General features: G+C 45.2%; 1 protein-coding gene and 1 long non-coding RNA gene across 3 annotated transcripts in view; one reads left to right on the top strand and one right to left on the bottom strand.

The window, feature by feature from the left end:
- Window positions 1-5,434: 5,434 nt before the first annotated feature.
- On the bottom strand, window positions 5,435-14,890 carry LOC125319721 (thioredoxin). Its single transcript, XM_048291219.1, has 5 exons — window positions 14,699-14,890; window positions 8,866-8,970; window positions 8,140-8,199; window positions 7,102-7,167; window positions 5,435-5,666 (listed from the first exon to the last, which is right to left on the bottom strand). Exons 1-5 carry the CDS (start codon window positions 14,720-14,722, stop codon window positions 5,604-5,606), a joined length of 318 nt encoding a protein of 105 aa, XP_048147176.1. The 5' UTR covers window positions 14,723-14,890; the 3' UTR covers window positions 5,435-5,603.
- Window positions 14,891-14,940: 50 nt separating this feature from the next.
- LOC125319723 overlaps window positions 14,941-27,109 on the top strand; it is a 59,098-nt gene continuing 46,929 nt past the window's right edge. For both annotated transcript variants that reach the window (XR_007200873.1, XR_007200874.1), the window contains exon 1: window positions 14,941-15,477. This is a non-coding gene — a long non-coding RNA (uncharacterized LOC125319723). The remainder of the gene's footprint in view (window positions 15,478-27,109) is intronic.

Genomic DNA, 27,109 nt, shown 5'->3' with positions numbered 1-27,109 from the left:
CACAGGGCTGGTGGGTGGCAAATGCCATGTGCCAGGCTCCCCCTCCTCTAACATTATCACTCTGCAGCTAAGCTTAAAGGCTTTCTGGGAAGGGGTGAGGTCCTGGTGGTCCCACTGGCTGTCAGAAGTTGTGCAAGGGCTTGGTCCTCCTCAGCACTACAGCAGTTCTCTATTGCATGTGTCTGCAAAGGTGGAAAGGATGTCAGCTCTGCACAGGGCACAGGGGCCATTCTTCAATCACCTTGCAGCCGTGGCTGTGCTGATAATCATATCTGGTCTTTTTGTGCTCCTTTTCTCCAGTCCACATGACCATGTTTGTGCCCCTACGTAAGTTACACTTCACAAGTAGGGTGGCAGTGGGATTCTTGAGACTTTATTATCCCAGTTAATGGAGGATGTAATATATGAAAGCAAGAGGAAGAGTTTATTTAATCTTAAATGTAAACAGCTGCAGGCTTCATCATTTGTTGGCTAAATAGATCTTCATTTATACATATCATTATTTCTAGAGTAGTGGTTTAACTGCTTAACACCTTATGCTTGCCTGTGCAAAATGAAGCAGTCTCTAGACTTAGAGTTATTCCAGGCTAGTAAATATGCAACTTTTGTGTCCTGTTCCTAAGCAATGTCAAGCTGGGGCTGGTGGCAGTAACTTGTCTGAGCTCAGGACACAGTGGGTACCCTCCTTGAGGAGTTCACCATGGCCTGCTACACCGAAGGCAGCCTCAGGAAGCACTGGGAATTGTTACAGAAGGCTGTGGTTTGTTGAAATCAGGGAACTATCCCTGGAATGCATTGCTGCCTGATGAGCTTCTCTCATGGTCCCCCCAGGGTCGGTGCCTACAGGAGGGGTCATGAGACACTATCACCCAGCCACAGTATTCATTCTTATGTGAGATCTATTCCCCAGCTGGATCAAATCCAACCTTAAACTTGTCACCACATCTGCCTGTACTGAAGCAAGCAAGCCATAGCTCGGATCCTTGGCTTTTATCTTGCTCCCATGACCCCTTACTTTAATTGCTCATCTCACACCGTCGGCTCCAGACAGGTTAGCTTGCTGCTGGCCATTACCTGCAGTGCAGAGAGACACCTCCTGTCCCTATCCTCAGCCCGTTATCACTAGCTCAGTGTGGGCTCAGCCTTCCAGGAAGCTGAAAGCCTCTGGAGCAATCCTGCTAAGTGGTGCTAAAACTACTGTGTTTCCATTATCAGCAGGCTTCACAGCTGTGAGTACTGTTCATGGTGTGGGTCCTTGCTCTCCCCGAGGTGCCCCTCTCAGAGGAACTAGAAACAAAGAAAGGTGAAATACCAGACTGCATTGTCTCCCTGAGCAAATGTGTACTTACTCAAGTAGAGGGGAAATGACCCAAGCCTGGTCTAAAATTCTTCCTTCTTCTGTGCCTTTGGACCTAATGCCTGGCTTCACCGCCCCCTAGAGTCTGTTTATACCTCTGTCACGTCCATGACAAATGCTCCAATTCCTGTAAGCCAGGCAGATGGTGCCGCGAGGATAGTAGGAGCCCACCTTCCCCCATGCATTTCCCTCTAGCCCATTACCTAGAGGTACTACCATCACCCCCGCACTGCCAGAGAGGTACAAGCACAAGGCATTCCCAGAGCCTGCCTGTGTATACACACATGTATAAAACCCACAGACAGCCGTGGCTACCTTGTGGCAATTTGCATCTCACAAGCTTGTGTTTGTCAGCTGCAGCTAGAGATGGGACTTTGGGCAGCTCTCATGCCTTCCTTACCTTGTCTGTCTGCCAGCCTGGACCATCTCAGCTTCCTCTCTCCAGAGGAGGAAGAACTGCATTTCAGGTGGATGTCCTTCCCCAACATGTCCTTAAGATTTTTACAAGTTTCTCAAACTCATCTAGTTCCATCTTTATCAAGGTTTTGGTACTGGGGATGTTGCAGGGGTGGCTTCTGGTGAGGACGAGGAGCTGCCACTACATCAGATAGAGCCGGTGACAGCCAACTCCAAAAGGGATTTAAACAATGACCAAAGCCAAGCCCTCTGTGATACCTGAGTTTAAATAAAAGTGCTAAACTATAGCGGCAGGGAGAAAGGAACAAGAGTACATGAGAAAAAGCATCTTGTAAGACACCTTCACCTGGTCAGACTCTCCCACCCCTCACCAAGGGTGAGGGACCAGCACAACAGCATTAATCCAGCAAGGATTTCAACAGCATGTTCCTCCAGCCAATTCCTTGGGTGGCTGAAAGCTGCATGTCAATGGAGCTCAATCCAGAGGAGCGGCTATGCCACAGTTTGTTGGCATCGGTAAAACAATGTAAGTAATTTTTTAGTTTGGTAGATCCAGCTAGTTTTGAATAGTTAAGAAATTAAACATTAAAATTATTACAAATACTCTTACTGGAATCATTCCAGAGGGGAATCAAAGTCTAACTTATTCAGGTCAAGGAAAGAATGGAAAGCAGATGGCTAGCTCAGTTGACTGCTGCAAGAGATCGAAGAGACATGTGGGTGATTAAGCACCCCACATACATGACATAACTTCCCCAAGTGCACAAGAGCCTTTTCAGAACCCCTGGATGAAAGTAAGGAGTGTCACTATTCCACTGCAATTTGATCACGCACAGTTCACTTATCCACTCACTGTGACCCCCTGGCTCTTCCTTTCATGTTAGTCCTCTCTCATTAAACCTAATTATTCCAGCTATGTGTTTTAATTGCTGTACTCAAGGAAGTACTTCTCTTCCTGTTGGCCAGCCCATTATAAGGAGGCTATGTAACAGGCCTGCAGACAAAAACATCTTGCTTTTCTTGTTTGACAGCAAGGCATAGATCCCAGCTATTTCACAGCCAAATGACAGAGACTGCAGTCACTGCCTGATGGGAGAACTTCTTCCTGAAACCCTTATTCCCAGAAGAAACCTTTCTATGTTGTTTTTTCTCTGCCATGTACATCAAGTTTACCAAACACTCAAGTCAGTTGGCCATCTACCACCTCTCTTAAAGGCGTATTTTCAGGTCACTGGATCAAAGCAGCCAATTCTGTTCATGCAAGCAGCAGACCACAGAGTTTAATGAAAGCGTGAATGCTGTGCTACTGCCTGGCACATAGCAATGCTGGCCTCACACCTTCACACAAAAAACAAGCAAAAAATGCACCCACTGAGCTCTCTACAAAGTATCATTACTTAATTCCCATGTGAGAGGGCATATGGCTAAAGCCCTAGGCTTTAGCAAGGATACTCATGCCCATTCCATTTAGAAGAAAATGCTTATTTGCTGTACCTAGGCTTGTTAAAGACCGAAAGACCCTGTCCTTGCCTGTTGAAAGACTCAAGCCAGTTCCCATCCTGAACTAGGGTTCTCTTGTCCCAGTAGGGGCACTTTTGCTCTAGGAATGGAGGCTCCTTACACATAACCAAAACAAAGCATAGGCTTCCATGACCTGTAATGACAAGGACCAACTACAAACAGTCAGATTCTGGTATAACTGTGCATTTGAGGAACATGTGTTGTTTCCTTTAAAGGGAACGTTTACCTAACATGGAGATCCCCACTGCATTTTCCCCAAAGAGCCAAGCCTTAAAGAACATCTTTCAAATTAGGCTGTGTAAGTTATATTCACCACAGTGTGCCTATATACTAGTTCTTGGGAGGGGAAGATACGGTGGCACAGAAGCTGAACTCACTGCCCATTTAAGAACTGCTTTGCACCCCTTGCTTCAGCACAAGAGGTATTCCAGCTATTCTGGTCTTCCCAATCATGACTTGAATTTCCAGTCACCGTCACCTGGATTGTCCAAGGCTACTGCAGAGTAACATCTTATTAAAAAAGTAAACTATGTGTTAAACTCAACACACAAGCAGCAATGCACCACTGACTGTACCTTTTCCCTGCTGTAACAGGCAACAACCTCATCTGGCCTCACCTCAGCAGAAACACTGGATGTTGCAGCACAGTTTAGTATTATTTCTTAAGGATGATGTGGGATGCCGGGGCATCTTACTGAACTTCATCTGGAACTTTCAGCAGGAATTTTTAAAATCTTTCTTACAGTTACTGCCCAGAAATAGGCCACACAGAATCTGCTTCCAAAAGCAATGCTTGTTTGCAGATGGTGTGATGTTAATAATGCATTCTTGCTACAGCTTCATTTTATTCTCTCCTCACTAGTCTGTCCATGGCAGCACTTGGGGCAGTGGTTTCCCATTTACCTTTGAACAGTTCAAACACACAGCTGCATTTCTCTTAGTCAAATAGCCAGAGCTACATGGAAAATATTTCCCATGTTCTTCTCATTGAATAATCACAACTCAGAACTTACATCCAAGAAGAACCTTGATGGCTCATCCTCAAGAAAAGGGTGTGGCCACTTCTTGGACTAGAAAAATCTTGTTTCAAATTGGGAACATATAAATTAAGCTGTTCAAGGCCCCCAGTCCTCCAGAGCCATGAAGAAATTCATGCATGCTTGTGAAGTGAGTGTAAGGCTGAGTCATGGGTGAGTTCCCTACCACAAAGACGAGGCTCACTCATTCCACATTGTGTGCATATGCAGCAGGAAGTCTAGCTTTTCCATGAGTGATACTCAGTGAGCAGCACAGCTCACTAAGCTGTACCCACTGCTAGGTACAGCCCTGCTCCCTTCTTTGCAGAGTTCTTATACAGGACAACATCGAAGCCAGCAAGGAAGCCATTTTGACACAGTGGAAAAAACACTGTTCTTTGTAACAGTGCCAAGAGTAGGTGAATGGCAGGTATAAAAAGGCTGGCAGGTCAGCATTCATCTAGGCAGCCTGATTCAGGATTGGAGGACCACAGAGTCCAGTTTACTGTCCAACACAGTGTCAAGTATGTTTTAAAAGTGCAGCAATGCAATCAAGTGAAAATTACAAGAGTATATAAATATAAATTCTCTTGACCTTAAGACACTACAAGTTTCACTTCTTCAGTCATTTGCTCCAGACTATTGCCTAGGAACCAAGCAGCCCAACTCAGACTAAACACACTTTGTTACTAATAGAACCAGAAGGTACACATGCCAATGACAAGGAAGAACTGAAAAGGCAAAAAGGCAGCAAGTCCAAGTTCTACCTTGCACTTCCATGGTAGGATTGGTATTATGCCCTGGAAGGACAAGTCTTAGCTTTGAAGTCTAAAAAGTCTTTTAACAAAAGAAAGAACTATCCTACCCAGTGATCACCATCTTTTCTCCAACTCCCCCTTCTGTGTTTTTAAACCAGATTATAGCCTGGTGACTACCATCTGAGTAAGGTGGCAGCAGACTTCTCCTAAAGCAACCATCATGGCTATCCCATGTCAACAATAGATGAGGTTGCCTTTGACAAGTCTTTGTATCCACACAGTACTCCTTTAACACAGCAAAATCTGACACCCACCTGACATAGAATTCTTAACATTTTTGTTAAACACACAGCAATATCCAAAAGTGAAGACTTTATACTTTATTGTACTCATATACATGGACCAAGAAGATAGTTTGCACCACTTAATCTAGCTAGCTTGTTTAGTTGTTGTTTTTTTTTTTTTTTAAGTAGAAAAGTTGCAGGCTGTAATTTAGCCAAAGCAGTCATGCTTCAATGTCTTCATGGCTGGAGATTAGACTAGACTTTTAATGGTCTCTTCCAGCTTCTCTTTATTGGCCCCGGAGAACTCCTGCACCTGTAAAGAGAGATTGATTTTTAGAACTCTTGCATTCAATGCTTCTTAACATTAGTTGCATAGCATCCAGTCACATATGCACCTATTCAATTCTGCTAAAACCTAAAATTTTTCCCATCCTCAAAACGGAGTATTTTGCAGATATCCATGTATTTATTTCCCACACAACTCACGCGAAACAAAATACTATCAAAATTCACTTCCAGACTACCATTGATCCTGAATCAAGATTGTGGAAGACTCAAAGAGGCTTAAAGAGACTCTGAAGGTCCCCACATATCAGAGGCAGCTTAAAAGTCACCTTGGCTTGCTCAGGACCCTACCAATCAAATTCTGGAAGGACTGTTCCAAATGACCTACCCCTGCACCTGGCTTCTCCTGTGAGAACTGTTCTTTTTGCAACTTACAGGGAAAAATGATAGAGGCAACATTCCTCCGCTGTCTCAAAACCAGCAGCTCTGTCTTCCTGTATCTACAGGGGTACAAGGTACAGAGCAGACTACACTACAGGCCATGAAACTTCTTGCTTGATATAAAAAGCAACACATTGACTGTCATGCTGTAATCACAATTCTTCCAATAACATCACAAAGTTGTGTAAGTTTACCCTAACAGAACTGTCAAAGGTTCAGACTGACCCCATACTGAACTGAAAGCCACCCTACATGTGACACTCAACTATACAGGGTATAATTCCATCCCCTTCAGCCATGAAACTTACATCCAAGCACTGTTTTCCTTTAGAAAAGCCTACCTTCAGCTTGCTTGGCAAACTAAAAGCCTAAGACAACACATGCAGCTCAGGAAGTTCAGGCACAGAGCTAGTCAAACTGCCCTGCACAGGCAGCCCACTGTGCTGTCAGAGCACAATCTGCGTCCCATCTCAACCATCTCTTGGCAGTGCAGACACAAGAGGTCTGTTCAGTCCTTTAACAGGGACAGGACCTTCACTTCAAAGATTATACAGCCTCTGTGTGAAATAAGCTAAACAGTTGTTTGTTGTATATAACCTCAACCAGGTTAGAGACTTCTGTTTGGGTGGGATTCCACAGACACCTATAGTCATGTCTCTGCTTGAACACAAGCTGCATCCAGATGACAAACACTGACCAAGTAAAGAGCAGGGTGCTAGGCAGATAGACCAGCAGTCTTAACACTGACATCTCACCCCGCTATCTCTCATGAAGCTCAGCCTGTAAGATTCACCTGTAACTAACTCAGTTCACTACCTGTGAACAACAGTTTGCATCACCAGTTAACTGCTGGTTACATTTGCTGCGGTACTAAGATGAACTTGCTTGCTCTCAGGAGTGCCTTAATGCTAGTGGTGCCACAGAGACATAATCAAGAGAAGGCAGACTAAGTAGTCCAACACTCCCAATCTTCTTTGAAGTGTTTAGCTTGCCTGCTCCAGTTCCAAAAAAGCAGAGCCTACCTTCTTTCCGTTCTTGTAGAACTGGAACGTTGGCATGCACTTCACATCACAGTGTGAAGCGACATCCTGGAAGAGACAAAAAACCAATTTTTCAACTGGGTATATTCTCAAGGATGTTGAATTTAGAACCCACTCTAGCTGACTTCTGTTTAGGTGACAGAGCAAAGTCACTGCTGCTCGAGATAAAGTAAAAAGCACTTTGCTTGTCCACCACTAGCAAAACCAGTGCAGTATTAACATCTCCCTGAAGTAAGCCTTAAAGATCCCCTCTTCAACATTTAGTTCATGCAATAGCAAAAACCTTAATCTTAACCTGTACTCTGTGTTTGGAAAAAACCTCTGCATCAAAACAGAGGTCTGTTTGTAGGACACAAGAGCCCTATGGCAACTCTTGGGCTTCCATGTAACATTTTTCAAGTACCTATTTGGCAATGCTGAAACTGCAATACCACAGACATTTTATTGCACTTAATTCAAGACCTAATTTCATTTTTAATGAAAGACAAAACAGTGCCAAGAGCAGTGGAGACACCAGACAGATCAGTAGGTTGTGAACCATTAGGTTTAATGAAGATTGCATCAAAGCAGCTTAAGACCTTAGACTAATGCTCCCTCCCAAAGTAAAGGGTCAGTGCTCCCAAGTTATCTGACACATGCCATAGGACTTCAAGGGTGCTGATAACCAAGGCAGTTTGTTCTGTTCAGGTATTCTCCAAAAACAAAAAAAAAACAAACAAACAAAAAACAAACAAACAAACAAAAAAAAAACAAAAAAAACCAAAAAAACCCAAAAAAAACAAAAAAAAAAAACACAAAAAAAAAAAAAACAAAAAAAAAACCAAACAAAAAAAAAACAAACAAAAAAACCAAAAAAAAACCAAAAAAAAAATCATTCTTTCCAGCTAAATCCCTATGTTTCAATTTTAAGTTGAAGTAAATTCCCGTTTTTAGTGTGTGTGAAGACATTTTGAAAAGAAGTCTCTGTCACTTGTGTGGAAGTCCTTAGCTGTCTTCCCTCAGCACCACCCCACAGCTTACCTGGGCATCATCCACATCGATCTCTATGAACACCACATCACCATACTTCTCACACAAACTCTAGAAAGAAATAAAAATAACTATGCAGTTGCAATGTTCCAGGAAAGCTTCCTGAAAAGATGCATTCATATAAATTGAAAGGCTGGTGCTGCTTAAACTGCTAGTGATACATGCTTTATTACCTTAAAGCAGCTATTTTACTACCACAGCAAAAATTTTCTATTCTGCTCCAGACTGTTTCTGGAAGAGTCTGTGGAAATCTGTTCTTCCCACAAGGACCCACATATCCCAAGACATAGGTGGAAGGCCTTCTCTTGCAGCCTTTAGCTGATCACCAAAAGATGCTACTGTTTCTCCTACTTTATCAGAAGATAACATGGCCACCTAAACACAGCTGGAGAAGTTACATTAACTGTTTACAGAAGGGTAAGCATTGTTTCCTCTCTGTATCCTACTGCTTGAAGCAATGCAACTGGCAGGTCTCTGCAGACCTGAAATACATTTAAGCACCAGGACAAAAGCTAAACCTTATATTAGTTCCCAGCTATATCAAAGGTCAGTCTATTTTACTTGGTAGTCTTAAAAACAGATACTTCTGCAACTTCTTTTTCCAGGAAATGATGGCAATCACATAAGGCAAAAGGAATTTTCCTCCATGTTATTGTCAAGCAACACAAACATTTATATACAGTTTAATGCAGAAATAAACCCAGAAAAACTACTTACATGGAAAAAGGGCTTGATCATTTTGCATGGTCCACACCACGTGGCAGAGAAATCAACTACTATAAGCTTCTCACCAGCAGATTTCAGTTCTGCCTCAAATTCAACCTACAAAAAAAAAAAATATTGAACACATTAATGATTCCCCCCTCCTTTCCTAAATGATATAAGACTAATCCCAATGATGGCTTGCTCTCAGACCTAACACACTAATCATTATGGCAGCTCTTAAACACTTAACTGGGTTATTTGTACCATCATGTAAGTGCTTCAATATGAATTGCTTTCATTGGTGTTAGCAGCAGTCAGTGTCTTATGACTCTCCAATTAGAAAACAGCCAAAATGCTCAGTCAGTCTAACTCACTGAATTGTGGGAACAAGCTAGAAATTCTCTAGTTATGATGCTCAACTCTGCCAGCTCTGTGTTATCCCCTAAATGTGATCCTTACTGTTTTTCATAATCCAGATCTCATTTCTGGACAGACCTTCCTTTGCAGAACTTGAAAATGACAGAAACAAACCTTTGTACAGTCCTCCACTTTGGTGACTTTTCCAGTCAATAGCTAACATTAAAATGATATTGTGTGTTTTACTCTAAAGCATGTTTTTGAAAGCAACCTCATAGGATAGTTATTTTGCCAAGTGAACCCACATTTGACATCACTAGCCAAAGCAATGCTACACATACAGACTACACAAATAAACACCCAATACTTATTCAGAGTCTTCAAATCTGTGTGTTACACTTAGTCACACCAATCATCTGTGGACAATATTCCTTGGAACTAAACATTCTTACATGCCATTACTCATTTTTGCTGGTCAAAAAGTGAATGCTTTGATAGAACTGAAAGACATTAAAAGCAATAAATACTTGCATGCTAGCAAAAGGCTAACAAATATCTCAGGCAGAAGCAGAAAGTGCTGGCCACCTACTTCCTGACACTATCAAAGAAAGTACAAGCCACTTCAATGATTTTCAACTTCGTTTTCTTGGCAATCAAGCTGCAGGAGAACTGTTAGTATAAACTTCAAAAGATAGCTGCTTTAGTCCCCCCAGCTTAAGAGAGCAAAGCACTGGAGTCCTGTCAGCAACAGCTGACTGAAAGGAGTGTGGTTACTTGCCAGATGTACACAGGGGTTGGTTTTGCAGTGCAGGAGGAGTTAACTAATTCATACCAGCTTCTGCAATCAGCCACAATAAACTGAGACTTGACTCTAGTAAGCTAAAGAATGTCATGCAGGTGAGGAGCCAAAAGTGCACACAGTCAAACTGGACACGAGTGTATTTAACATGCAAGCAGAGATCCTGCATGAACATTCTTATGTATGTATAATCCTATGTGAAAGTCTCCACAGCTTCCTGTAACTTTCAAATACACTCAGCTTTACATCTCCCTGTTAACAGACTTTTTCCCTCCCCACGTAGCTCTCTTCAGAGATACACATCCATGTTGGTTTTTCTATCCTCACATCTTGGACATCACAGCTACTCTGATACAAGATCTGTTGTAACACTGCACACCACGTACTCTCATTCTGAAAGAGATGGGAACAGTTAAGTTTTCCTGTCTCCCTACATTCCCCTACTCCTGTACTGACATAGTATGCATTCCTGCACTCATTCCCACCAAGAGTTTAATGTCCCTTTACACAGCAATCCACGATTGCTGCTCCCTCCCAGTACTTACTTATAGTGTAAGTTCCTCAATCAAGCCTCACTCTTTTTGGCCTTGAAATCCTAATATTGATTTTTGGTATAGCTTCTCAGACCTCTGCACTGTAACATCACCACTCTATTGATTCCACTTCCCGCAGCTGCCAGCTTGACCATCCTCTTTTAACCTGTAAGTCTCCTGTCCAGCTACATAATTACTGTATTCTGCAAAAGGACGCCCAGCCCTGGAATGTGTTAATCATATGGCTACATACCTCAGGTTTGCTATTGCTTAGAACAAAGGGAAAGTGGAACGGCATCGTAATTACAGCTGGTCACATACCATTCACCACTAGTGGTGACCGGGTCCTGACTACAAATCAGGTGTTACCCTGTAAACCCTCTCTAATATCAGCCAAAATTGCTGTAGGACAGTTAAAAGAGATGCTGGGTCTGAAGGTGTTACCCCTGCAAGTTAGAAAATATCGAACTAGCAAGAAGTTCCAAAAGTTTTTCTAGTGAGCTTAATTTCTCTGGAGGACGGAAGACAGTAGCAGGAGCAAAACAAAAAACAAGCTGCTTGACCTGTCCAACTGACTTCACTAGTTGCCTTTCATGTTAACTGTGAAGTGACAAGCTTTCATATAAAAAACTAAAAAAATCTGTTACCAGAAGGAGAACCTCCCATCACAAGACTATTTTGTCACACTTTGAGAGGATCTTACAGCTTTGTTAAAGAACATTTTCTTCAGGTAACAGCTCACTGGGAGAAGCCTCAGCTAGCATGCTGGTAACTATTGGTTTGTTCTTTGGGTTTTTTTTGGTTTTTTTTTTTTTTTTTTCCTTAAATATTTAACTACAACCTCCCTGAACACACACAAGACGTCAATTTTGCTTCTATTGTTGCCCAGCAGAAAAGGGCATGCTACCTTCAACAAACACATTGGTAGCAGGCATCTGTTTCCAAGAGCCAAGTAAGAAGGTCTAATAATGAAAGCCTCTAGTGCCTCAGAGGTTCCCAGTACCTCCTTCAAAAAGGAGGCTGCTGGCCACAGATGGTGCTGAAAGGAGTCTGCTGCTCTCAGCAATAGATAAGATAGCTCCACACTATCTGGCAGATTTGATTAAAGTTTGGTTGTAAACATTATTTTCAACACATATCAAGTCACCCTTGAACTTGCCCAGTCATCACCTGACTGCCAATGGTTACTATGTAATTTAGTGAGGTTTTTTAAATACAGAAGCTAGCATAAACAGACCAAAGGTTCAACTGCATGAGCTCCCTAGCACACACCACTTCTAAAACTATCACTTGTAGCTGAAACTGCAATTTTTCAGCATTTTCTTTAACTCAAATAACAAGAGAGGCAGCTAGAATGAAGAGGAAAGCTTTGACAGCACCAGCTTTTAAAGTTTATATACCCTATTACCTTCTGCTATAAAAGGCAGTATGTCCCACAGCCAAACCCGCTTACACTAGTCACTCATCTCAAGGCCACTACAAACCAACCAAAATACTTCTCCTTCTGTGCTCTAGCAGGTACTACAGTGGGATCAGTCAAGCACCCTGAAAATAGCCATTCTTCAGAAGCGAGTCTGTTTCTGGAGAGATGTGTAGGGAAAAGGGGCATATCTAGCTAGGTCTCACTCATAGAAGTCCTTGCAGACAGTGCAAGAATGGGTTTTCCCCTTTGTATCAGAAAAGAATACAAATGTGCTTTACTGAAAACCAGAATTAATCCAGAGATCCCAGTTGCACTGTGCTTGAATACTCTGGGTGTTACTGATGTTAAAATGCTGTTGTCAGCATGACTGTTGAGTCCACACTCTCCATGGATGAGCAACAAAATTCTGCTTTAACAGTGCTTTAACTAAAGCAGACTATTAATCAATGCTCACAGCTAGGAGGATAGTAGAAGCCTGGCTAACTTAGAACAGGCTCTTCCTTCAGAGCCAGGTTTGTCTTGCCATGTGTAATCTGTTCCTGTGTGTAACAAACCCCTCAAATCTTACACCAAAAGTTTGCCCCTCCTGTGCCACCACAAACAGAGAAGGGGGAAAAGATGCAAAGCAGAACAACAGTTTGAGGTTGCATTCACACACCATTCTCTCTCCAGGACCTGAATGGTAAGGCATTTCATTCTTAAGGAGCTTCCGGCATTCACCGGTTTTTGAGCTGGGGTCACAAGTGTTAGTTTGTATATTTATGTATCAGATGTCAACACTTTTGCGGTCCAGTGGGAGAGGTCTGACATGCTTTTCATTTATAAAGTGAACTGACTGTAGAAGAGCACAGCCTAGAAAACAAACTTGGATGTGTGAGAGACTGGAAAGACTGAGGTCTCAAAACATTTTGGAGTGCAAATATGCGGGGGAAGGGGCAGGTCAGGCCTTGCTCCGGTGAGGCAGTGCACTGCCCCACACACCCCATCCTTAAGACACTGTATCCCAGCCGCACAGTGGCTGCCAATCACAGGCACACTGGAGGCGAGGGGTATTTAAGGTCGAACATGCTGCTAGCACATGTCTTGACCCTACCTCCTATTGGAATTTCTAGCAGCTGAACACCTCTGGGACCCAGGAGTTAGTAGCTATATGTGCCCTTTTCTATACATTTTCTGTCCTTTTCTTCTTCTAATTCCCTCTTCTCAGAATTTTTGAGTAACCTGCAATCAAACAGACTTGGAGTTTGCTAAGTTGAATGGGCTAAGTTAATGCTTTGAGAAGTGTTTAATGTAGACTGAATGTTGCACTAAACCTTTTGCCAAAGTTCTCTGATTTTCTAAAGTTGCCAGTAAAGTCTTTTTTGTTATTTTGACCTCTTGAGAATATCTTGTCAGTACTTCTCCCCCGTGTCTAACTCAGAGTACATGAACAACTGTAAGCCTTGTAGAGCAAGTTTTTTGGGGCCTCACAGGATGCCACACAGCATCACTTGCAGATGCCTCAAAATGAGATCAAACTGACACTTGCACCAAATTTCAAGTTCAAAAGGCGAGACTAGCCAAACAGGATTTTTCCTGAAGTGAAAAGCTTGCTAAGTTTGCATGGAGAACATTTTTTGAGACTTGGGTTCCTAAGTTACAGCTAACAAATACTCTATTGTTGTCTATCAACCACATCAGCTGCTGTGCACAAGACCACATGCTATTTCATCAGCAGCATGGTATTCTCCATGTGTTGGTCTAGGCCTTATTACTATTCTGTACCTCAAAGCCACAGATGTGTTTGTATTCACAGAATCATCCAAAAAGTGATGTGATGCATTAGTGTAGTGAATATGTCAGACAGCAGCATTACAAGGGAAATACTACTTATGCCAGCAACTCCTGCTATGTAAGTATGGGTAATAGGCTCTAGCAGTCCCATTCAAGTCAAGAAAAATGGATTCATTTTTCCATTATCTCCTACCCAGAAAGGCAACAGAACTTAGGCCAAACTCCAAGAAAGCAGTCTAGTCCTCTACACACTAGCAGTACATAAGGCAAATCGGGACTGCTAAATTAGGGTACTGTATCACAAAATCCGTTAGGTTGGAAAAGACCTCCGAGATCGCCGACTCTACGTGACCCAACACCACACTGTCAACCAGACCATGGCACTGAGTGCCACGTCCAGTCCTTTAAACATCTCCCTGGAAAGCCCATTCCAACGTCTAATCACCCTGTCTTTAAAGAAATTCCTCCTAATGTCCAGCCTAAACCTCCCCCGACGCAGCTTAAGACTGTGTCCTCTCCTCCTGTCGCTGTAGTACCCTGCTACCCGCTTGAGAAACGAAGCCTTTTCCTTAAGACTTTAAAGTGCGATGAGCAACAACCTGTCATAATGTGAAGTTGCATCACCTCCCTGCTCATTCCGACTCCCTGAAGTCTCAGGTCGCGCAGTTATTTGTTCCCTCTCCCTGGTCTGACCGAGCCCTCCGCGCGGTTTCCCCCGTTCCCGCCGCATGGCTGAAGCAGGCTCCGCCTGCCCGGGCAGCACACCGGCTCTCACCCGCCATCTCCCGCAGGCCAAGGCCTCTCGGGAGCCCAGGGCAGCCCAAGCAGAGTCCCCTGACTGCCTAGCTGCCCCAGCAGCTCTCCCTCCCCGTTCGCCCGCCCGTCGGGGAAATGATGCTCATCCCGCCGCCCGCCCCTCTCACGGCTAAAGGACATGGCCGCCTCGCCCATCGGACTCACCAGGCTGCCCACGGTCTTCACCATGGCGGCGACGGCTGGGAAAGGAGGGTCGGTGGCTTAAAGGCAAGAAACCAAGGGCTTCGTCCCCGCGCTCGTCTCGGTTTCCTCCCTCGCCTCCCGCTGCCCCAGCGCTTCTCCCGCGCCGCCCCAGCCACCCTTTTATCCCCAGCGCCGCGCCGCGCCCCGCATGCGCGGGCCCCGCCCAGCCTCCTGCGCTCCCTGCGCCCCCCCCCCGCGGCGCCCCTGGGGCCGGGGTGGCCGGGGGCCCTGGTGAGGGGGCCCGGCGAGGGGTGCGGGCTGAGCACCGCCGGGAGGGGCGAGTGCGTCCCCGCCGGCTGCCAGGGAGAAGCGGCAGCAGCAGCGGAAGAAAGGAAAGCCCAGGAAGGCTGAAAAAGTGCTGTGTAACGATGAGCAGGAAGTGCTCGGCCTCCCCCCCCCCGTCCCCCCCGGAGCAACTCTGTCTGACGCGGCGCTTTGCTCGCCTTGCGAGAAGGGGAGCTGGTGTTTCCCGTAATGCGAGCAGAGCGCGGCTGCTGCTGCAAAGCTGGAAGGCGGGAATAAATCACGGGAATATTTTTTCGTTTTTTTCCCTGGTTGTTTTCCTTCCCACCACCAAAAGCACGGAGTGGCGCCGTTTCTCTGTGGGATGCGGGCCTTTCTGCAGCGCAGAAGGCTCAGCGGCGCGAGCGGCGCTTGCCCGGCGTAAACACTGACCCTCTCCCGTAGCTCCCCTCATGGAGGGTCTCAGCCAGGACCGGAAAGACTCCTCACGGAAACAGGTTAGCCCCTTCCCAGCCGAGGGGACTCTGTGGTGGAACCTTAAGTTCCCATCTGTCTCGTTTATTTTTCTGTGTTTTGGAGACATCCTTTGTTTCACGACATGCTGCACCAATGCTCACCCCACAGTGCAATACAGGTCTGCCACAGCCCTCCTCTCCTTCTCTTGGGCTGGTGGGATTTCATGTTGGACTCGAGGTTGCTGACTACAGCTCCCACTGCATGGGACACAGGAAATGTTAGGTTTTTGGGATACTGGTGCCACGTGTGTCATGAATGGGCTGTTTCTGCAGGTTTTAGTAGCTGGGTTACCAGCCTGTGAAAGCTTTGCTCTGGGATACAGCGGAGCAGAGGATGGGAAGGCTTAGTGCAGGTCCTGGATAAAAAATATGCTTCTTCCTTAAAAAGAAAAAGAAAACAAAAGACAGTTTGGCTTGGATACAGGTGCCAACCCATCCCAACATGGATGACAAGGGATGTGCCCTGATCTGTTGCTTTGCTTGTGGAAACTGAGGAAGTAATTTTTTTATTTTGGGAATTTATTAAGTGTATGGCATAGTACAGAAGCAGAACTAGTAAGCTGTTTTCTGGCCCTGTGGTTGTATCCTCTTTGCTCAACTTTAGTTGCATGACTGCAGGTCACCTCCTGTCTAGCTCTTTCCAGATGTAGTAGGTTGGCCTACCTGAAGCACTTTGGATACTACTCTCCCTGCTTCTTCTCCTGCCTCTTTCATGCCATAAGCATCCTCTTTTTTTCTTTGGTAGCATCACTAGAGGAGCCAGGATGCCTGTGGGTGAGAAGCAGGACCACAAGGGCTTAGTGGTTTCTGTCGGCTTTCATATTTTCTTCCAGCTTCCTCCATCTGGTCCCTGCTGCCCTTGTGTCCATGTGCCTTGTGGCTGACAGACACAGCTGGTACATGTGCCCTGTGCTGCTTTGGGGAGGTGCAGCTGCTGCTGCTGGCTCAAGAGAAAGCAGGAATTCCTCATCAGCCAAGGCACCTTGCTTTACAACCTGCTGCCTGCCAGGATAAAGTGATAAGAAACCCAGACTACCTTCAGAGTCCAAGTCCTGAAGGCCCTAGCTCAGCCTAGCATCGTGTGGCTCTTGCAGAAGCCAGTGCAAGCAAAGGCAGGAAACACCCCACTCAGATAATAAATCTTTAGAAACCCACATCTTTCTAGAGGTGAGTGTGGGTAGGTAAACTCTAAACTGGAAGGAGAGGTGCCCCCCTCCTCAGGTGCCATGCATGGCCACTTGCCTCCTGGTGTGCTTACAGTGAGCATACAGCAATTTGACGTCCAAAATGTTGCTGTAGGATTGTTGTATGGATGCCTAAAATAACTGGACAGTAATATAATTTATGTGATCTGTGCTTGATTCTTAGACTGTAGTAATTACCATCATGACAGCGCATAATAAAAATGGTACAGAGGAATGTGCGTCTTCTAGATGGGAAAAAAAATCTACACACCCAGAAAACACACCCTGTTTTCTTATTATTTTTGTCTATTTTTTTTTCTTTTTTTTATGGAATGCCTCATTGTTTAGCTCAACAATGCCGAAGCTGTCCCATGTACAAAGTCACTCAGCCATGGGGGCCTCAGCTTTTCATGTGCCCTCACTCCCACCCACCTTCCTCACAACCGCAAGTGCAACATACTTCTCTCCCCCAGGCTGCCGGAGAGTGGATGTTAAAAATGTGCAAGTTGAGCGTGGAGAAATTGAAAATCACATGAATTTCAAGCTTCAGCAGACTTCTATATGATTTGTTATTCCCAGATGGCAGTGGATAGGACACTGGCCAATAGATGGCTCTTGGCAAATATGGGGGGGGGGGGGCAGGAAACACTTAAAGATACTCAGGAAGGTGTGTTTGCTTGCTTCTGAAAGTCAGAAAATGTGGCCTGAGGAGGGACAGAATGAAAATGCAATGTAAGCTTCAAAAGTCAGTCCTTAGATAGTTTCTCTTGCAAAAGATCTGGAGACATACCTATGCCACCCATGCGTAAGTAAGTATATATTTGCCACACCCCTTGTATGTGTGGAGGAATGTGGAAGAGGAAGTTGGCAGGTCTAAATTTGGTGCCCTCAAGAGAATTAATCAATACCACTTAGGTGTAGGCCAGTAAAAAGGACTGTATTTTTGGAGAGCTCATGCTATGCCATGATCCTCATGAACATCCAAGTGGGAATTCAATGAAAATTTGCCTTGTTTTAGTCACCTTTAAAGCTCCTGTGGTGGAAGGCATCCTATATTTTTGTACTTTGTTTCTGCTGATTTCAGTCACCTGTTAGGTGAGAGCAACATGTGCCAGCAGTAGGGAAGAGCTTCGTGCAGAGCTGGAGGTGAACTCGGGGTGTGCTCTGGGTCAGACCTGCAGTAGGTTTGAGAGGCTGAGCAAATTACATTTTCAGTTCTTTCTGAGCTGCTGGGAGGGCTGGGAAGCAGGGTAGGAAATATGGGCAGCAGTAATCCCTGACAGGATGACCAGTTAGGCAGGTCATAAATCATGGTGTCCATCTGGATGAGTGAGCTGGAACTGTGACACATGGTCCTGGTGTGATGCCCCCCAGCTCCACATGGCTTTCGAGAACTGTTTACCTGTCTGCAGTTCAAGGGCTTTGGAGCCATGAATCTACGTTTCCAGGGCTTGCTTTGTCTTTTCATCTTTGTGTGCCAGTGCATGTGCCAGGTGGCTGGAGGAAACACCAGGGTGGTGAGACCCAAGGTAGGATGGAGATCTGTAGCTGGACATCCTGAGTGTGGCATTGCAAAGCATTAGCCAGTGAAAAACCTGCTCTTGGCAGGCTTTGGACTCTGGCACACAATAGTCATTCAGGTTCTGTTTCCTCATAGGCATGTAATGGAGAGTGAGGAAACATGAAAATAAGAGGGAAAAAGAAGAGGAAGAACAAAGGAAGTGGAAAAGGAAAAAAAGAGCAGGAAACCAGATCCAGCCGCTTGTGCTAATTCTCGCAATTTAACCTCTCCACGCCTTTGTGAGCGTATCTAAGACAAACTTCTGTCTCCCAAAACCACTATTAAGTCTCCTGACCACTGAAATGTGTCATTCAGTAAAAGGCATAGCTACAAGGATAATATTACTGCAGCCATGGCACAGATGGTCAGTCATGTCCAGCATTAAGAAGTAGTGCATCCAGTTGCAGAAATGAGGAAGCTGCTAGAGGCAACAACTCCAGCCATAGCAGCATCAGATTTTACTGTAGGAAACCCTAGTTATTTGCCAGTGTCTTACAATGGAAATTGAGAATGTTACACCTGGCCCTGACACTGCAACAGAGCAGCAGCCTTTAATTGTCCTTTCCCTTTCCTTCCAGCCTGCCCTTCTGGAATATTTTGCTTTTGTAACTGGCCTATTAAAGGTGCATATAATAATTAATAGGTGTTAATAATTAATAATTTTATAGGTGTTCTTGGTGTTGGGCAAGCATAAGTCACAGAGGAAACCTGCTTCTTTTTCTCTCCCAGGCTGATGTACTACAGATGTAATTGCCCAGAGTTTTTTGCATGCTTGGTGTAGCATGTCTGGTTAAAAATGAGAGGAGAAGTTGAGTAAAATGTGAGGGGAAAAAAAAAGGAGAACAAAGATCTTAACCACAGTTCATCTCCCCTCATCCTGGGGGGATGTTGGTAACAAAGCACTTCTGAGAATCAAAAAAACATCCATGTTACTTCCCTCGCACTCATTTTTGCTTCATTTTTAATAAGTTCTTTGGAGAAAAGAATATCAAAACACTCCAAAGCTGATGCAGCTGCTACTTTTGGAACTTGTATTAGAAGAAACCTGTTTTTCTTTTTTAAAGTAAGTTTCCGTGAGCTCACCTAGGTCTATGGCATGTTCTGTGTCTCAGAAAGGAAGGTACGCTGGCATGATGTCTGCAAACAGGGGAATGCTCATCTGCACTTTCTGGTATTGAGGCACTTCAGATCTCATGTCAAGACAACACGTGTTGTGTAATTTCCTTACATGTCTCAAACTCAGTCACCTCCTCCATGCTCACAGCCTCTGTTCTTCCTTGGATAGCAGAGCAGGCTGGAGCAAGCAGACCTGCATTTTTCCTATGAGACACTGTTGTGGTTTTTCTCTAGAGAATGGTGTCTTTATTTAGGAGGTCCTTCATTTTCCTAGGGAATGCTGCTGAATCTCTCTGTGCTGAACATCCTCTGCTGACACTCAGGAGCAAGACTCTTTGGGGAGCAGGAGGGTATTACAAGACTCTTGACCTTGAGGACAGCAGTGGACAAAGAGGAAAAGAGAATTTCAGGCTGTGCTAAAGTATGAAACTGAAATTTAACACTCTGTGGTTGCTGTGCTTGTCCTGGGTGTCTGCAGAGTGGGAGACCAGGAGACTCCTGAAGAGGAGATATTTTTGCTTTTTTGGGACATGTGCATTTTCACAACTTTTTATCTGGGTGACAGTATCTGCTGATTTGGCCTGAACATAGGCAAACACTGGTGTTTCAGGACATGTGGAGATACGCATGTGGAGATGTCTTTGAGGAAGCAAGTCATGAGGAGTAAGTGTGTATGTGGTGTCTATCTAGAGGACAAAGTGGTTGGTGTGTGTTTTGCTTCCAAGTGTGGTGAGTTGACCTTGGCTGGCCACCAAAGCCACTCTATCACTCCCCCTTCTGAACTGCACAGGGGAGAGAAATTATGTGAGTTAAGGACAGAGAAATCACTCTGCTGTTACTGTCATAGGCAAAATAACATCAGCTTGGGGAAATTAATGTATTGGCAGTTAAAGTCACAAATAGGATAATAAGAAATAGGAACAAGCCTTAAAACACCGTTCCCCACCACTCCCTTCTTTTTGGCACATCTTCACTCCTGATTTTCTTTACCTCCTAGCCCCCAGTGGCACAGGAGGATGGGGAATGGGGCCTACAGTCAGTTCCTCACACATTGTCTCTACCACTTCTTCCTTTGCAGGGGCAGCACTCTCACTCTTCCCTTTCTCCATTGTGGGGTACCTCCCATGAGAGACAGTCCTTCATGAATTTCTTCAGTGTGGGTTCTTCCCATGGGCAGCAGTTCTTCATGAACTGCTCCAGTGTTGGTCCCCTGCTTGGCGTGCCATTCTTCAGGCACAGACTGCTCCAGCCTGGGTCCCATGGAGGGTCAGAAGTCCTGCCAGCAAACCTGTGCCAGGATAGGCTCCTCTCTCCATGGGTCCACTGGTTCTTCCAGAAGCCTGTCCAGAATGAGCTTCCCATGTGGTCTTAGCCTCCCTTAGGCATCCTCTTGCTCTGGGCATGAAGTCCTCCACAGACTGCAGGTTCTGTAGGTTCTGCTCTACTGTGAACTCCCATGGGCTGCAGAGGCAGAGCCTGCCACATTGTGGTCTTTACCAAAGGCTGCAGAGGAATCTCTGCTCTGGTGCCTGGAGCACCTCCTCCCCCTTCTTCTTCATTGACCTTGGTGTCTTCTTAAATCTGGTACCTCAGAAGTGCTATCACTGTTGCTTATGGGCTTACCTTTGGCCAGTGGTAGGTCCATCTTGGAGCCGGCTGGCATTGGCTGCAGTGGACATGGGGGGCAGCTTCTAGCAGGTTCTCACAGAAGCCACCTCTGCAGGCCTCCTGCTACCAAAACTTTCACACATAGTTCCCATTAACAGGGGATTTGGTTCAGTGCTTTTCATTTAGAATTTATCTGAAATACAGTTAGTTCCTGGAAATTAATAATATATGTATTTCGCCAGAGATGAGTCTGGTCAGTGTTGTGTGGGCAGGACCCTTTTCATCAGAGGGTTTCCAGGAAATATGCAGGGCTCAGCCAGTATCCACTAGCACAATTTGCCAGGTGCTCTTAGTTTTCTTCATCTTAAATGCAAGTTTATGAATGAAATACACTTGAGTTGGTATGTTATCAATGAACTAACACATTTGCATTAAAAGTGTTGACATCACACATGGGTGCTTTGTAAAGTAATGTAGAGAAGTTGCAAGCTGTAATTGTCTTTAGCTGCCTTCTAAAATCTTGTTCGCAGACCAAAAAAAGTCCGTATGCACCAGAGGCTCCTGTGGTCCTGAAGTATTTGTTCTGACTGCCACTATTCAGGTGTCCTTGCATCAAGTCTGGCTCTGATCTCCCGATCAAACATGTAGGAGTCCAGTGCCTTTTGGCAGCTGGCTGTGGCAGACCACACCGTGCTGCCCACAGGAAGCAGTGTGTGAAAAGGGGTGTGGGTATAAGATACCAGTGCCAATGACAAACACTGTTTTTGACTATGTCCAAAGCTGTCATGCTTTGTTTCTCTTTCTCTCTCTTTAAGCTTCACCATCTTCCCTGTCTTGTTTTCTTCTTAATTCCTGACCACTCCTAGTTTTTTCTTCTCACCATGCTGTGCATATTTTCTTCTGGAAGTAAAACACTACATTTCAGTAGTTCTGAATCTGCTTCACAAACCTCTGCATTCCTGCACTACCTGCAGGGTGAGGGACCCAGATGCATAAGCCACACAGACTTTGATCTTCAGCAGTGATGCATTTGTCAGGTCTGATTTAAAAAGACATGATGCGGTTTGTACATTGAGAGTTGTTAATGGCCTTATTGGGAAGGTGCGGGGCTCACATCCCCTCTCTTTCCTGTTTTGCACACTCCCTGGACCACTGCAGAGACAAATTTGGCCCCAGGGTCCTTAAAGTGAGTGCCTTGATGGTGCTCTCTGCTCCAAAAATTAGAATGGATGTGGGCCATTGGGTCATCTTCACCGGCTTCAAAAGAGCAAGTGTGTTATCTGTCTTAGGATCTCCATGCAGCTCTTACTTTCATGCTCCACTTGTGACCCTGAAATGGGTGATATGATGTCTGGAGACATTGTAGCAGTGCAGTAAAGAAGCTGTCAGGGGCATGAAGGGAAAATGATGGAAAGAGAAAAGCAAACTAGGTTTGGGCCTGCATCCCAAGGTGTCTCAAGGCCTTCACATTATCTTATCCCTGGGACAGCCTCACATCCTTCCCGTGAGGTTCACTTCAGAGAACTAGGGCACTGCCTCAGCACTGTTTTCTACCCTTGCACCCACGGCTGTCCCTAGGTTGGGGGGTTGATGAGTCTCTTAAAATGCAGTTGTATGGTTGCCTCTGAAGTCCATTGTGGTGGGTTGGCCCTGGCTGGACACCAGGTGCTCCTCAAAGCTGCTCTGTCATTCTGCTTTTCAGCTGGACAGAGGACAGAATTCTTGTGAGTTGAGATAAGTACGGGAAGAGATCACTCACTGATTACCATCACGGGCAAAACAGACGCAACTTGGAGGAGAAATCAATTGGATTTATTACCAATCAAATCAGAGTAGGGTAATGAGAAATAAAACTAATTGCTAAAAAATCACCTTCCACCCTATCTCTCCCTTTTTCCTGGCCAATTTCTCTACCTCATCCCCCAGAAATGCAGGGAGTTGGATAAGGCTGCAGTTAGTTCATCACACATTGTCTCTGCTGCTCCTTTCTCTGGGGGGGGAGGACTCCTCACACTCTTCCCCTTCTTTGGCCTGGATTTCTCAAGGAGCTGCAGGTGGATCTCTGCTTTGCTGTGTACCTCTGTGGGCTACAGGGGAAGAGCCTGCCTCGCCATGGTCTTCACTGCAGGTCTCTGGAATGTCTCTTCCTTATTCTTCTTCACTGACTTTGGTGTCTGCAGAGTTGCTTCTCTCACATAGTGTCACTCCTCTCCCTGGCTCTCCTGTCCTACACAGTAACTTCTTACCCTTCTGTTACCCCAGAGGAGCTACTGCCACTGCTGATGGGCTTGGCCTTGACCAGCGGCGGCTCCATTTTGGAGCTGCCTGGCATTGGCTCCATCAACATGGGGGAAGCTTCTAGCAGCTTCTCACAGAAGCCACCTCTGTAGACTGCCTCCCTTCCTCCACTATGAAAAACTTGCCTTGCAAATGCAGTGCATCCATAAACCATCACTGTCTCATTTTCTTACCCAAAACCAACAGTGCTTCATCTCTTATTGCTGGCTTAGGTCAGGGTTGGTTTTGTGTGGGTATGGAGTCAAGTTTAACAAGCATGTAATCTGTGTTTTCCTAGATGCTCGCTTAACAGAACCATGATATTCTCTGGAGACAGATGTGCCCAAGCTTCAGCTTCCAAAGGTGCACATACAATTGCATTTCTGTGCCTGAACAAATAATGCTGAAGAGTCTATGTTTATGCTGCAGAAGTTGTACAGCTGACATTTTTCAAAGCAATTATATTTTTAGATGTGCAAATATGCAGGGATGAGTAGGAAGATGGTCGTCACATCCTGGAAAAACTTAGGATCCTTGAAGGCATCTGTAATAAAGCATTTGAAAAACAGGGCCGAGATGCCCTAGAGCAGACAGAAAGAAACAAAACTAGCTGGCTACCTTATGAGACATGCGCTCTTGTGTCTTTCACAAGCTTGGAGGTGGCTGTGATTCATGCAATGACAGGAAGGCTTGAGGAGCCACACAGCCAGAGCCCCAGGACAGAGGAGTCTCCCTTCTAGTCTTAGTGTTATCCATTAGACATCTCAAGCCGCTGCTACATCCGGGCAGAAGAGGTGCTGTAAATGTTGTCACATCCATGCTGGTGGAAGGTGTCACCTGTTTCATAAGGATTTCACAGCTGTTTGGCCAACATGTATGTGGGGTTTGTGGGTCTGTCCATATGACCAGGGTGACCACTGACAGATGGTACCCAAGTGTATGACTGGCTACAGGTCACACGAGTGCCAGTGATGTGTTTCAGGCATCTGTCAGCACCAGTCTTGTCTACTGCAGCAGAAGAATACAAGGGAACGTTCTCTCAGTCACCAACAAGGCATGAAGAGAACACCTGGCCTTGGCATTCCTGTGTGCTACAGAGGAGCAATGGGTCCCTTTGCATGCTCACTACAGCCACGCTGAACCTAAGCCTCTAACCAGAAGATGTTTTCAAGTTACTGGGCTGTGCCACGTGCAGACCATGGACCTCCCAGTGAAGCTGTGGTCATATGCATAGTGAAGATGCAGGGGAATGTGCGGATCTTCCTTTCATTTTCTGCTCTGCTGGAAAGGTGAATGCTACTGCAGCTAGTACTGTCATACCAACTCCCTGAACTGCTGTAGGGCAAAGGATATGACAGTGATTAATGATGCAGGGAGGCATAGCTGCTGCTTTTCCTTCCTGTGCTGGACATTTAACTCCCTCTCAGCGTGCTGTCATATCCTACAGGATCCTTCAGACAGCCTTCCTCTGGAAACCTCCAAATGAAAAAAACCAAAACAGTGTTGAGCTGAGAGGCGGACCTGAACATCTGTATGTATCACATGATTCTCAAAGATAGTTAATGTTTACCACCTTTGTGGTTAATTAACAGGAACCAAATAATTCTGCTTTATTGCCATGCAATTTCCTCTCATGGCAACACCAGAATGACTTATGAGACATTTCTGAGAAGTGTGATACTCATTAACAGCCTTTGGGTGCGCCTGGCCTCGTACGAGATGCTTCTGCATGAGTGCACTGCTGCTGCCTGCCACCGGAGACAAATGGGCTGGACACCTGTACCTGGGTGCAGGTGCCCTGCTGCAATGATAGACATCAATTTCTTCCCTGACTACCCCATGTTTGGGGTTTGTGTGTGGTGTTGGAGCAGTGGGGGTTTCTGCAGGGGGGCACCTGGGCGGTCCACATGGGCTGGTGGGCTTCTTCTTGGTCATCTGCTTTCTGATAAACCCTGGCTTTTCCCACCAGTGTTGCAGCGCTGCATCAGGCAAGCACCAGTGTGCAGGGATAGATGAGGCATCTTCTTCTCCAGATAGAGTCCCCCCTGACTGTGGTCTGCAGGAAATTCTGTCTCAATCACAAGTTTATTAAAATTTGGAGATTTTCTTCAGATTTTACCCAAATTTGAGATATAAACTTGAACCTTGCTGTGGGGCTCAGCAGGGCCCTTCCCTCAAGGTTGTGTTGCACAATGACGTCTGTGCCAGACAAGAACTCTCAATCCTTAGTTGACTCTTCAGTGTCATATTTATGTATTTTCCTTCTAAAGCAATCACAGCCCTAGCAGTTACAAAGCACAGAAACTTAGCAATACAAAAACCAATCAAAATGGAGAAGTATGTTCTTTTTTTTTTGTTAAGAACTGAAAGAAAAGAGGCTGCAAGCAGGAAATAGGGTATGCAACGTAAAGAAAAGAAATTAAGTTATTTTGTGTGTGTGTGGTCCCAAGCTCTAATTTCAGTAGTTGCAAGAGAGGCTGCAATAACAGTGTCCAGACACAGAGCTGGTCTAGACAGGCCAATTAGTGTTTCAGAGTCCTCTGAGCTCTTAACAAGATTAAGGGCTCCCTTGACTCATTTCACCTTTCAGTATTGGAATAAAGGCCCAGATTTTGTCAACAGACTCTTACAGAAAGCATGCTGTCATTGCAACAAACTGGTTTATTTTTGGGGGAGGGTTATGTGCAAAAATAAAATGGTTCAGTGGGAAGCCTGGACCCATTCCCAAGTGCTGTTACTTGAAAGGTTTGCTCCTGATCTGCTGAAAATCAAGTCACAGGGAGATAGGAACCAGGTTTCTACAGCCTTGTACCTCTATGGGAGCGAGCTTGCACCATGAGGTTTGGGACAGTGGTTATAGGCTGCAATTCAGCAAAGCGCTGAAACTAGTAAGTCACTGCATACACACTTCATTTGGCAGCTGGCGGCCAGGAGGGGAACGAACAGAAAGCCAGAGTTTGGCTATTGGGTTTTGGTCGGGGCCCAGCTTAGGCTTTCTTCTCTAAAGAGCGAGGCCAGTGGTTGGCTGGTTGAGGGAGGTCAAAGGAAGTTTGCTAAGGCAGGTGAAATGGAGAGGACAAGACTGTGAGGGCACTTAGGGCTGGGCTGTTACTGACAGCTGCAATACCTGAGAGTTATTTCCAGCCTTGGCTGTTGCTGGACCACATCCACCCACTCAATGGCTGTTGACACCAATCACCCATTGCTTCTTGATTCCAAACAAAGATGGTGTTTTCAAGATGACCTCTGTCTTAATTTACATTGACTGGTCACTGGCCTTTTGGGTATTTTTGGTCAGAGCAGAAGGAAAGGCTTCTGATCTGCATGCACCCTGCCTTTTTTTTGTGTGTGTACCTCCTTTATTGTAGCTGGCTCACATTGCTTTTTTCTCCCATATAGGTTGGAAATCAGCAAATGTACATTAGCTTGGGCATCTCTCTTGAGAAGCACTGGGCATCTCTCTAACACCTTCTCAAGACTCTAATTTTTGCAGCCTTCATACGATATACAGCCATTTAGGAGCCTGTAAAAATAAGTCCTTATTAATTTATTTTTTTCTTTTTTTAGCACAGATTAAACCCCTTTTTAGCACAGATTAAACCTAAAACACTAGTAATGTCTTACGACCATAGCTGAAGCCTTCAGTAGCGGAATGTTATTTGTTGGGATGCAGTGTCATTGAAAGATTGTTAAGCCTAATCTGATGCCTTTGTCTATTTGGTCCTGAAATTAAACACTAATCAGCCTTGGAGCAGGACACCCAAGACTGTACATGAAAGTGGGTGTATGTGGCAGTGCACATCCTCCACTTCCTCCCTGCCTTGACCACTCTACAATCAAGGAATTCTTGTTAGGCCTTGGCCTTGAT

This window comes from Corvus hawaiiensis, chromosome Z (genome assembly GCF_020740725.1).
Source record: "Corvus hawaiiensis isolate bCorHaw1 chromosome Z, bCorHaw1.pri.cur, whole genome shotgun sequence".
NCBI lineage: Eukaryota > Metazoa > Chordata > Aves > Passeriformes > Corvidae > Corvus > Corvus hawaiiensis.
Note: the sequence above shows the minus strand (reverse complement) of the source record. Positions and strands in the feature narration are given on the sequence as shown.